Genomic DNA, 12,942 nt, shown 5'->3' with positions numbered 1-12,942 from the left:
TTTCCAAAGAGCTTTGCTCTCCCTGGCATCCCAGGAGGATGCTGGTGTGAGCAGGTGGAAGTGCACTCCGATAAGCATCGCCCCCAAGCCAGCAGAGCAGCAGCAGCAACCCCTCAGCAAAACCAGAGCATCCCCCATGCATCTGTGTGGACTAAGGACTATATGGAGCTATAGCAATTTCTGCATGTACTTATTTAATATAACCCCTGATTGATATGAGCAAATAAATTAGCCCAACTAACGATGGTGCAAGAAAGCTGCTCCTCGGGGATAAGCTTGCCATGTAACTCGGCACAGCCCCCCTGCAAGCTCTCCTGCCCGTGGTGGCTTGCCCGTTGCTGCCTGACTTGGGGCTTCAAGCCTCTGTTGGCAAGGATGCTCGTGTGCGTCAGCGCCCGTCCCCAAGCAAGAGCCCAGCTCAGAGGTGCCAGCACTTACAGTGTAAATAAGAGGCAGGTGTAAATAAGAGCTCATTTAGCAAGGCTGGAAACTTTGCTGCTTTAAGGGACTCTGCATGCCAGGAGGGGACCTTTGCTGGATTTGCACCAGCCAAGGGCTGGAAATACCCAATTTTGACTATTTTTATTGCTCTGTAGTTAAACATGAGGTGGCCACAAGGAAACATCTTGCGTTTGGTCATGAATCTCAGAATAAGCTCCCCAGGGAAAGCCACAGAGCAGGCTGAAATGGTTTCTAGCTGGTCTGGGGACTGCAGCCCAAGGGAAGAGGTGGCTCCATCCCTAATATCTGTCCCCACCATGGTCACCCAGAAGAGGTTTGCTGCCTTGAGCTGCGGTGCTGACGGGGGGGTGGGAGAGAGGGTCTGGAGGAGAAGGACAGCATGGGGAGCCCCTCTTGGGGAAGGTGTATCCCCCGTGGTGGTGGTGGCAAGGCGCTGGTCAGCGGTGGTGGGAAGCTGTTAGCACCCAGGATGGTTTGCTGGAAGAGATAGTGCTCTGCCTGTTCCCCCCAAAATAATCCCTTCTGTGCTGTGGATCAAAGGAAGGATGCTTCCACGTCCTCCTGATTTACTCCAAGAAAGCCTCAGGGAGGGCAGTGGTGTGACTGCTGTCAGACCACCCACACCAGTCTGTGGTGGTGCGAAGTGGTGATGGATGAGGCCAGTCGCTCATGGCGCTCATGGAAAAGCATCCCCTTGGCTGTTTAGACCCGGGTGGAGGGAGAGGGGACCAGCTATGGAGCAGGCCCTGCCCCCCAGCCCAGCCCCACCTCAGCTGGAGATGGTCAGGAGCCACCTAAAAGCCACAGACGATGACGTGGGATGAGGAGATCGGCCGTGCCAAGCCCGTTTGTGGTGCAACAGGCAGGCTACCTAGCACGCCGGCAATCTAAGCAAGGTGTTTTGCTGGCACAGCCATATTTAATGCTATAAGCAGCGTGTTTCCGTGAGCAGGGTCTAGAAAGATGCTGTTCAAGGACTGCTTTCGCCTCAGCTTCTTGAGAGCCGGAATGCTGCTTTCCTCCCTGCTATACAGGAGAGGGACCAAGTCACGGAGGGTTTAGCCCATGGTCAGCATCTAAACCATCCGCGGGGTTTGCTGTCAGGCCTTGGCTCCCACCATGCCCTCCTGGGCACGGCAGCTTGTCCTGGCTCCCCAGGTCACCCCGTACAGCACAGCAGCAGGACCCACAGCTGCAGGGCAGCACGGGACGGGGAGGGGGGCAGGAGGGTTTAATCCTGAGCCTTGTGTGTTCCTTCAGTCCCCAGGCCACCTCAATTTTAATTGCATCTGCAGATATTCCTGGGGAGGAGAGCAAGGTGCTTGCCTGCTTCAGGCAGCCGCTGCATCCCGGCTGCCTGCTTCCCCCTGGCCCAGCTTTGGTTGCAGGCAGGGAAGCAGGCAGGGAGGATTTCAGAGCAGCCACAGTGCCTCAGCTGCTCAGCCATCACCCACACGTGGCAGCGCACGAGCAGCTCTGTGAGCAGTCGGCATCGGGTCCTGCCATGTCTGGCGGGGGGGACAGATGCCCCCTCCAACACTCAAGGCACAGAGTGAGGAAACCAGTCTGACATTGCCAGTCCCCCTGCCCACCCCGGCATGGGGGCCTGTTCGTTTGGGCCAGGATTTGGCCACGTCGTGGCCACGGGGGACTCCACATGCCAGGAGCAGAAGGCAACGACCAGGGTGTTAGGTGGCTACCTGCAAGGCTGGGAGAAACCAGGGTGATACATGGAAAGGTAGTAGGGGGAGGACAGAAGAAACCCTGCCTGCCCCACTGCCTCGGCACCCCCAGTCTGGTCATGCAAAAATCCAGCTTTGTTTAAAATTAACAGGGCCCCAGCCTTGAGGGCTGACTGAGAAGCTGAGAAAGGGCAATCAAAGTGCACCCTTAAGGGTTTAAAAATAGAAGAGAAGGAGAAAAAAAAATTTAAAAAATAATAATAATACATGTTAAAGCACGATGATTCATCTGGCAAAGCCCTGTTTGGGAGAATGCGGGGCTGGTGTGTGCTCAGCAGGGGCAAGCATTTGGGCTCCGGGCCCCACCAGCCACCTTCCCAGAATAAAAATCACCTCCCCTGGAAGCACTGCAGTGATGGGGTCCCTATTTTTAGGCAAACGGCTCTTGCTGCCCTGCTGGACACCTCACCTCGCCCCAGCTCTGCCAGACCTTGCAGCTCACCAGCTCCCACCTTCACTTGCAAACTCAGGCTCTGGTCCCAGGGCCGCTGCTCCCAGCGAAGCTCCATCTTTACTCCTGCAGATACTGCGGGGCTATGAGAGCAGAAAGGTCTTGGCTTGAGAAAAATGCCAGTTGCATTCAAAGCACCACCACAATCAGCCCAGCCAGCCATGGGGTGGACCTCCATCCATCTATCCATCCATCCATCATCTCAGCCACTGGCAGGATGCAAAGGAAAGTCTAATATTTTCCAGCTCCCTATGCTTATTAATTTTTAGCCCCCCACCCCCCCCCAAACAAGCTGCATGTACTCGTGATGGGCATCCCCAAAGTGCAGGGCGCAGAGACAACCCACTGTCCCCACTGCACAGGCACCCTGTAGCAGCAAGCTTGGCTCACCGGGCTGATGCATGGCAGAGAAAAACATAAAGAAAAAGCCAGAAATTTCTCAAACGGGCACTAGCCAGGTTTTCATTTAACTTCAGCAGCAGCCAGCACCCCTAACCCCATAAGCTCTTACCTCCTGCGGCACAACTGTTCTGCGCCTAATGCATGGCTCCCCCCAGAGCACAGCTTTCCCTTCATCAGCAGCCTCCCCAAAAGCAAACGCCTTCCCTTCCCTTAGCTTGTGGTTGCACCTGGTTTATATCCATACCGAATTGGCCCCACCTGGCATCTCGCCTGGCGCGGCTGCCCAGTGCCACCGGCCTCATGGGCTTCCTGCTGTGCCATTGCAGGGCAGGGCTGTCCTGGAGGATCGCCGTGGGGGCGAGAGAATGAAGAAGCCAGCCGGGCAGCAGCAGGATGGGGCGGCAGGACCTCCTGCGCGCTGACGGGCCCCCGCCGATGCTCCCGTGGCCGCTGGCCCTCCTGGCCCTGAGTGCGTGCTGCCGCTGGGGGGTGGCCGGCGGGGCAGGTGGCACGGTGCCCCAGCAGCATGCCGCCCCCGCAACCCCTTCTTCCTCATCCTCATCCTCCTCCTCCTCTGGCCGAGCACCCCTTGACTGGCTCCTTAGCGACCGGGGACCCTTCTACCGAGCCCAGGAGTACGTGGACTTCATGGAGCGCTACCGGCAAGGTTTCACCACCAGGTACAGGATCTACAGGTGAGGAGCAGCGCTGGGGGCCAGCCCTTCAGCAGGGACCCTGGGAGGGGGCTGCGGTGCAGGGGGCTATGGGGCGGCGCAGCGGAACAGACCCCTGTGTGCGGGAGGAGGCTGCCCATTGGGAGAGATGGTGAATGGGTGTACGTGAGATGCTGCTTTCTTGTGGAATAGAACAGCAGCCCCCCAGGATGCTCATGGCATGGCTGGGATGGGCTCCAGGTGGGATTTGCCCTGAGCTGGGAGTGATTTGATGTGCAGGTTGAGATGGGATCAGCCCTTATGGTGGGAGGCACAGAGGGATGCTCCTTTGTCCTTTTGCCATGCACAAAGACATCTCTGTGCCAAACTACTGAGCCTGCCTGGACTGCCAGCCATCTGGGGCTGGGATGCTGCCGGGGCTCGCAAAAAGCCACCCTGACTGACCCCCTGGCATGTCCCCAGTGCTGTCACCCCATAGACTGCAGCAGTGGGATGCTACATGCATGGGGGCCAATGCTGGAGGGGGTTTATTGCCAGTAGAGAACCAGGTTCAACAGCAGTGGGCTCCACTGACCCCAGCAAAGGGCCACCCCGTGACAGCCAGTGTGGGAAACCCACTCCACCACCTCCCGGTGCTAACTGGGGCTGTCACCTCCTGCTAACGAGCCCTTTTCTCTTCCTCCCCTTGCTGGTACCAAGCCCCAGGGGTTTCCAGCAGCAGAGCAAAGCCCAGCTACTGCCTCCAGGAGAAGCTGACGTGGGTGCCTTGTTATGCAGCCCAGCACCCCCAGAGAGCTCCTCTCCCCCCTCACCCCCTTCCTATGCGCTGATGCTGCCATGCCGAGGGACCCACGTCCTCCAGGGATGCTGCTGGTGACGGTAGTGGGACGGGAAGGAGCAGCCGGAGGGATGGCAGCCGGCTTGCACCTCCTCCGAGGCAGAGAGCCTACTAGCAGCCTTTGGGGCTTGCTTTGTCTGCAGGATGGGATGGGGGTACCTGGTGCAGGGCTCCTGGCCCCCCCAGCCCCACTTGCCCCAGCACCCAGGGAGCATGCGTGCAAGGGGAGATGCAGCATTCCCACCCCCCTCACCCCCAGCTCCACTCCTGGCCCCAACTTTCCACTTTCTGGACCCAAAAATAATGATGGGAGGCCACCCGGCACCCGCCAAGCCCCTCAGCTGCTTTGCATCCATCTGTCCATCCACCCCTCCCTCTCCCTCCTTTCCCAACCAGCCTTAATTAAACTGTCTGAAAGCCACCGCCTGGTTTTAATTAGAGCAAAATGCTGAAGATTAGGCTGAAATCAGCTGCTGGTTATTTCCAGGGCCGTTGGTTGTTCAAGGCAGCGGCAGGCTGGCGGCTGCACCCTCCCTCCCCCAGTCCAGGCAATACTGGGGGGGCACGTTCACAGCCTCTGGGGCTACGAGGGGACCCACCACATCCCAATGCCTCCAGCTTCCTACAAAACGCTGCCGATACTTAAAACCATGAAACCCCCAGATGTCGGATTTTCACCCAGATCCATAGGCATGGGAATGGAGGATGGATAAGGCCCATCCAGCTCAGCAGGCTGGAAAAGGCTCTGTCCCTGCCCAGGGCTGTGATTAATGCCAGCCGGAGGTTCCTGATTAATCAATATCAGGCATCTCCGCTGCTTGTAGCTTGTTATTGCCATTGATGGCTTAAGGAGGGACGATGCTTTCGTCCTGGCTGGATCTATAGCTGGCGAGCGCATACAGCCAGTCCTTTGCCTCCGCTGCAGCGATGGGGAGGTCGAGATGGTCCCAACAGGAGTTTTTCTACCTACTGATCCCCTGCCCCAAGGTGGACAGCGGAGGGGACAGTGTGCACATGGCATGGATGGACCAGCTTTGAACCCTCTCCCCACCTCTGCTCTCCTCCCACAGAGAGTTTGCTCGCTGGAAGGTGAATAATTTGGCCTTGGAGAGGAAAGACTTCTTCAGCCTGCCACTTCCCCTGGCCCCTGAATTCATCCGCAATATCCGTCTGCTGGGACGCCGGCCCAGCCCCCAGCAGATCACTGACAGCCTCATCAAAAAGTATGGGACCCACTTCTTGCTCGCCGCCACACTGGGAGGTGAGTGCCAGTGGGTGCTCGCTCCCTGCTTGCTCCCTACTCGCTTCCCTTGCTCAAGGCAGCATGCAAAAGAGAGTGGGTGGGAAAATAAGCACCACAGGAGAAATGCATTCAAGAATGGGAATGGGGGGGACCCCAGCAGCCCCCCGAAAGCGTCGCATATCCCCCCCAGGAGAGGAGTCCCTGACCATTTTTGTGGACAAGCGCAAGCTGAGCCGGAGGGCAGAGCCTGCTGGGGGGGCCGGGAACAGCTCGGGGGTCTCGCTGGAGACCCTGCACCAGCTGGCAGCCTCCTACTTCATCGACCGGGAGAGCACGCTGCGCCGGCTCCACCACATCCAGATCGCCACGGCCGCCATCAAGGTAGGCAAGGGTGCGAGGGAGAGGGCAGCACGGGCAGACAGCGGCTCCTGGACCCCCCGGTGGCCCCTCAAAGCTGGCCGAGACCCTGAAGCAGCATCACAGCCCGGGGAGGGGAGACGGAAGGGGAGAGCAGGCAAAGTTAGCACATCCGCGTTATTTATGGGAAATTGGGCACGCTAACGAAGGCACATTTTTCAGCGGGCTGCAGGCAGGGCTGCTGCCTGTCAACAAGCCAATTAGCAGGCAATTAGTTCTCCTCTCCAAGCATTGCCTTGCTACGGGGAGTGGGGCACGGCAAGCCTGGCCAGGGGTTATGTGCAGCGCTTTCAGTGGGGTGGCACGCGCCCTGGATCCCCTCCTGTATCCCTGACCACCTGCGGGTCCCCCCCTTAGGTGACCGAAACACGGACGGGGCCACTCGGCTGCAGCAACTATGACAACTTGGACTCAGTGAGCTCCGTCCTGGTGCAGAGCCCTGAGAACAAAGTGCAGCTCCAAGGTAGGACCAGGCTGGTGGGGACGTGCTGATGGACGAGTGCCACCATGGGATGGCCGCAGGGGAGGATGCTGGCTCAAGATGCTGCTTTTAATTTAAGGGCTGGGGAGGAGGGAGGATGAAAATAATCAAAGCTGGGCAGGATGAGGTTGTTGCTCATCTGCCAAGAGGAGCCAAGATCAATGCAGAGCCCAGACAAGTGGCTCCACAGCAAATTGATATGAAAATCATGCGAGGGTGGGAGCCCAGGGAGGGGGAAGGCTCATTCCCTCCTTGCCCGGGCAATGTTTTCGAGGGGCTCCATGCATGCCCTGATGCTCTCAGGGCTGCCTTCCGCTCGCAGGGCTGCAGATGGTGCTCCCCTCCTACCTGCGGGAGAGGTTCGTGGCGGCCGCCCTCAGCTACATCGCCTGCAGCTCAGCCGGGGAGCTGGTGTGCCACCGAAGCGACTGCCGCTGCCAGTGCCAGCCAGCCTTCCCCCGCTGCAACTGCCCAGAGGCTGACATCCAGGCGCTGGAGAGCAGCCTGGCCCAGCTCCGGCGAGCCTGGGAGAGCCACCACGGCCAGTTTGAGGAGTCAGGTGAGGCTGGAGAGACCCCATGAAGCATGTCCTTCCATGCAACCCCTCCTTTGGGAGCAGCCCAGGCTGGGCAGTGGGGCTCCAGGGCAAGATCCAGGGTGGTCGTCTCACTGTGAAGACCTGAGAGCCCGGGTGGAGGGAGGTTGCGTCCAGCCCTACCTTCATCACTTGCTCTCCTGGCTTTGCTGACACCATCTTTCCCCCCCTGCAGAAGAGTTTCAGGCCCTGGTGAAAAGGCTCCCCGGGGACCACTTCCTGAACAGGACGGCCATCTCCCACTTCTGGGCCATGGACCTGGATGTCCAGCATCGCTACCAGCAGCTGGGTACCAGCCTGAAGCTGCTCTCCAGGAAAACCCACCGACTCATCCGGCGGCTCTTCAACCTCAGCAAACGCTGCCACCGGCAACCTCACTTCAAACTGCCGAAGGAGAGGTAGGGTGCCACAGCATCCCCCTCCCATGCTGGGGACACTGCTCAGAGCCTTGAGGAGGGCTCAGACCCACGGCCCACCTCCCTGTGGCTGGGACTGGAGGAGCTCCCGCCTTGCTGGAGGGATGCTCAGGAGGGGAAGCAGGCAGGAGGGGCAGCTGTGCCACCCTGGGATGTGGCCCTGAGAGGTTGGGTCCAAGCCTGGAGGTGGAAAATGGGGCTCAGATCACGGGGGGGCCACCAGCAGTGCAGAAAAACGTGCACAAGGTGGGCAGCTCTTCCATCGCTAGGGAAAGTTGGTCATGCCCCAAAAGATACCACGTAAGCATCTCTCCTCCCGTGTCTGTTCTCCACCAGGTCCCTCTCTTACTGGTGGAGCCGCGCACAGTCGCTGCTGTACTGCAGCGAGACCACCATGCCTGGGACCTTCCTGGAAGAAAGCCACAGCTGCACGTGTCCCTCCGACCAGCCCTCCTGCCAGGGGTCCATACCGTGTGCCTTGGGCGAGGGGCCAGCCTGCGCCAGCTGTGCCGAGGACAACAGCACCCGCTGCGGGACCTGCAACCACGGCTACGTGCTCACCCAGGGCTTCTGCCGCCCCGAGGTGGCCGACTCGCTGGAGCACTACCTGGGGCTGGAGACGGACCTGCAGGACTTGGAGCTCAAGTACCTCCTGCAGAAACGGGACAGCCGCATCGAGGTACACTCCATCTTCATCAGCAACGACATGCGGCTGGGGAGCTGGTTTGACCCCTCCTGGAGGAAACGCATGCTCTTGACCCTGAAGAGCAACAAGTACAAGCCTGGGCTGGTTCACGTGATGTTGGCCCTCTCCCTCCAGATCTGCCTCACCAAGAACAGCACGCTGGAGCCTGTCATGGCCATCTACGTCAACCCCTTTGGGGGAAGCCACTCGGAGAGCTGGTTCATGCCTGTCAATGAGGGCAGCTTCCCAGACTGGGAAAGGACTAACGTAGATGCCTCTGCCCAGTGCCAAAACTGGACGCTCACCTTGGGCAACAAGTGGAAGACTTTCTTTGAAACGGTCCACGTCTACTTGCGGAGCCGCATCAAGTCTCTGGATGACAGCTCCAACGAGACCATCTACTACGAACCCTTGGAGATGGCAGATCCCTCCAAGAACCTGGGGTACATGAAAATCAACAGCTTGCAAGTCTTCGGCTACAGCTTGCCCTTTGAACCGGATGCTATTCGTGACCTGATCCTTCAGCTGGACTACCCCTACACCCAGGGCTCCCAGGACTCGGCCATGCTCCAGCTGTTGGAGATCAGGGACCGGGTGAACAGGTTGTCCCCCCCCGGCAAAACCCGCCTCGACCTCTTCACTTGCTTGCTCCGCCACAGGCTCAAGTTGGCCAACAACGAGGTGGCGAGGATCCAGTCCTCCCTGAGGGCCTTCAATGCCAAGCTGCCCAATGCGCTAGAGCAGGAGACGAGCAAGCTGTGCAGCTAACGGCTGGGGCTGCTCAGATCTCAGAGCGACGGGGGCCAGGAGAAAGGACTCCCTGGGGCAGGGGGAAATAACCGCCCTAAAAAATTAAATCAAGGCCTTACCTTAGTGCCAACTGCGTGCTTCCATGCTACACCCAGCGGCTGGCCAAAGAGACGCAGGGCTCAAGCAGAGAGAGGACACCAGTGGGACTATGGAGGAGGGATGGCTTATGCAGCGCAGACCGGCTCCAAGCGCGGGGACAATGCCAGCACGGCCGCCCCGTCGGTGCCTGGGGGAATGCGCCGATGGCCAGTGGGGATGTGGCTCAGCCAGAGGCAGCTGCTGGTCCTGCCGAAGCAGATGCACAACCCACCACGAGGATCCTCCAGCGGCAGCCTTCTCGGCGCCCCAACTTTTGTAGTCTTTTTAAGAGAGGTTTCTACTGGCACCTTCGCTTTCGCATCCCTTGCGATCCTTCCTGCAGCCGTGCCCTCACACACGGTGCCGGGGGGACCATACCGCAGGCCCCCGAGACCTGGCAGATCTCCCCTGGGGCCTCTCCACGAGCATCTCGTGACTGCTGCAGTACCAAGGCATCGTCACCCCTTGTGTGGGAAGGAGGAACTGGCACCTGCCCCATGGACGCTGCCATCACGGACACTGGTGGAGAACTCTGGGCTGCAATTCCTTACAAAAAAAAAAAAAGAAACCTAAAACAAAAGAAAGAAAGAAAAAGGAAAAAAAAGTTTTATTTATGTATTTATTTATTTGTTTTGTTTGGGAGGGTTTTTTTTAAGCCTATTTATTTGGGGAGTGTCATTTCTTGTTGGTGGCTCCAGCCAAGAGACATCTTAGTAAAATGTATCTGTTTAATATATTTTTTAAAAAATGCCTTTTTTGAGCAAAAGAGCAACCAAAACCAACTGAGATTAAAAAAAAAAAAAAAAAAAAGAACAGTTACTGTCATCTCTGGCCCTGGCTTTTCCCTTGCTGTGCAGCAGGAGGGGAGGGTGAGGACACTCCTGCGTGTGTGTGTCCGGTGGCCATGTCCCCCTGGTGACTCTGTACCATCCTGCTCTCTGGATTTTAGCCGAGCCTCCTGAGGCAAGGATATGCCACCGCATGGGCTGGCCATCTGTGTCCTGTCCATGTCTTCATTAACTTAGAGGGACAGGGCTCTGAGGCGGCCCATTAAGACCATTGGACATGCCTGGAGGCAAAGCAAGATCCTGCCCACACCTGGAGCCATCAGCTCCTGCCTGCTCCCCCCAGCTTTTGCTTTTGCTCCTAGCACGGTGCCTGGAGCAGATGCTCCCCGAGCTGGTGGGAAGGACCCACGTGGCATCAGTCACATCTCATGTCCAATCTCCTCCTGGTCCCATGTAAACATCCACCATGCCTTAGGGTGAGCAGTGCTGTGGCTCGATTGTCTGCTGCGGCACATGCCACCTCTTTGGATATGTCAAGCGTGGCCCTTGGGAGCTTCACTTGATGACCCTTAGCTCTCGTAGGGGAAGAGATGGGAGATATCTGACCCTCAGCCACCCTTTCCAGCCAGTTACAACTGTATAGACAGGTATGACAGTCATCTCTGTGTCCTAGCTCTATTTCTTGGTCCATATACCTAAGTTGCTCCATACTTTTGGTATCTTCATTGACCTCCTCAAGGCCTTCTCATTCACCACTCTCAGAAGGGACCCCAAACCAGGTGCAAACCATTGTGGTCACCTCGCTCTGCTACACCCAGTGCAGGCATCAAGGGGCAGCGGGTTTTCCCAAGGCCAGCATCTCTGTCAGCCCCACTGATAAAGCCTGTGGCATCTCCAGTGCCCACTCAGCTCAACCTGGGGTAAAGAGCCGGGTGGTGGGAGCAGGCGAGCTGGCAGCTGATGGCTCGGTGAAGCTGGGCTCCCCTCCCTCCTTCCCCGGTGCTGCTGCTGCCGCGCTCGGTGCCTGACCAGAATATCAAGCAGTGGCACTGCCCGGCTGTTGGATAGAAACACTGGGTATCCAGACAAGCGGAGCTCACTGCTTCGGTGGCTGCCCTAATTTCTTGGCCAAGGACAGGCTAGAAAGAGGAAGGAGCCAATCCTCCAACCTGCAGCATCCCCAAAGGAGGGGGTACAGGCAGAGGGGATGGGCAGGGTGCAGGGAAAAGGAGAGGGTGGGAAAAAAAAGTGTATCGGTGTGCAGATCTGAGTCCACTTCCTAATCCTCCCCTGCTGGCAAAACTTTCCTGCTTGGATGCTGCAAAAGCGGTGGTAACCCAAACTCATCCATCCTGCTTCTGTCACCTGCCTGCTCCCTGCTCTCCTCCATCCTTGGGCTGGACAGATAAAGAGATAAGCGGGAGGAAAATAACACCAGGAGAGATAAAGAGATAGGTGAGAGGAAAATAAAACAGGGGTAGATAACCCGTGCTTGCTATTTATATTCCCTGTCTAATCTATCAATCCATCAGGCCGGCTATTGTGGTTATAGCATCCCTCAATCTGTCACCTGGACTTCTCTTCTCCATACATCTGTCTTCCTTTGCCCACTACTACTCCCTTGTCTACCAGTCCTAAGGGGAAAAAAAATCAGGCAATTAAACACACCTGGAGGAAATGAGAAGTCAAAGCCATCATCTTGGCTCCCCGGGGGAAGCTGGCAGACATCTGCCCGGGGATGAGGAGGGTATAGGCAGGAGGGCCCGCAGTGCTGCCTGCTCCTGAGCAGGCAAGGCTGCCAGGAGGCTTCTCAGCTAGAAAGACCATTTTGGCTTCTGCCACACATCTTTCTGGGCCATCACATCACTTCTTCTCCCCATCATCACAAGGGCCGTGCGTCAGGCTAATGTTCCTTGGCTCCAACCTCTGTCTCCTCCAGACAGAGCATTTCCTACCATGCTTTTTGGCACCCTTAACCAGTCACACATCCTAAAGCCACCTGAACACAAATGCGAGAGCCGTCAGGACATCTGGCAGCATCTCGAGGAGCTGCTGGCCAACACACGGTGGAGTAGCTTCCACCCGGCAGGGGACCGACCCCGGGCTTCTCCATCTCGGTACTGGCACCAGAGGCAGGCAGATGATGCTCTGAGAGTAACAGTCTCATGTGCGGGGACGGAGGTGGATGAAGGCTGTTTACTTTCACTTTAACACAAAAAAAAGGCAAAAAGGGGCAGGCAGGCAGCTGGAGGGATGCACTATCAACTCTTTGCATCCTTGACGGTTGCCCCCCAGGCTGGCAGGCAGAGCGGTGCTAAAGCCTCCCCTCCCCGCAGCCCCCCCAGCAAGATTTCATCATGTGTTGCCCAAAAGCACAGAGTTTGGCCCAAATCGCTGATTCCTGTCAGGAACAAGGCCACTCATGGCTTTCCCAGCCCGGCAGCCAGAATGGTGCCTCCTCAGCAAAGCACCCCATCGGGCAACACAGGGGTGGGCAGACAAGGACTGACAGCGATGCTGAACACATCCCTGGCCACCAGCCCCCCACGCCATGGGGCTGCACCACCTCTTTAACCGAGTGGAGGAAAAGACGGGGGTGGTTCCCTGAATTTTGCTGATAAATCACTGTATTTTGGGAGAGAACCACTTCCACCTTTTTGGGGGGTTAGTGGGTGAGTTAAAGGAAGAGCGTTCCCCCACTCCCCGGCGAGGGGACTGCCTGGCTGCATGTTAATCTCAGGTGGAGGCAGCCAGGTCCTCCCATCCTTGTTCAGCAATTAAGGCGCTCGATGGAGGTGATTAAGAAGACAAGGTTAATAACTGGAGGTCAGCATTTGATTACCTTGCAGCGCTTTCCCCT

At 57.6% G+C, this 12,942-nt stretch overlaps 1 protein-coding gene across 1 annotated transcript; it reads left to right on the top strand.

The window, feature by feature from the left end:
* The first annotated feature begins 3,450 nt into the window (after window positions 1-3,450).
* BRINP2 (BMP/retinoic acid inducible neural specific 2) lies at window positions 3,451-10,212 on the top strand. Its single transcript, XM_075037542.1, has 7 exons — window positions 3,451-3,752; window positions 5,640-5,830; window positions 6,003-6,193; window positions 6,587-6,692; window positions 7,033-7,269; window positions 7,481-7,703; window positions 8,058-10,212. The coding sequence occupies exons 1-7, from the start codon at window positions 3,451-3,453 to the stop codon at window positions 9,172-9,174; spliced, it is 2,367 nt and encodes a 788-aa protein (XP_074893643.1). The 3' UTR covers window positions 9,175-10,212.
* Window positions 10,213-12,942: the final 2,730 nt, after the last annotated feature.

Source organism: Buteo buteo, chromosome 10 (assembly GCF_964188355.1).
Source record: "Buteo buteo chromosome 10, bButBut1.hap1.1, whole genome shotgun sequence".
NCBI lineage: Eukaryota > Metazoa > Chordata > Aves > Accipitriformes > Accipitridae > Buteo > Buteo buteo.
The sequence above is the reverse complement of the archived record's forward strand: the minus strand, read 5'-3'. Positions and strand labels throughout refer to the sequence as shown.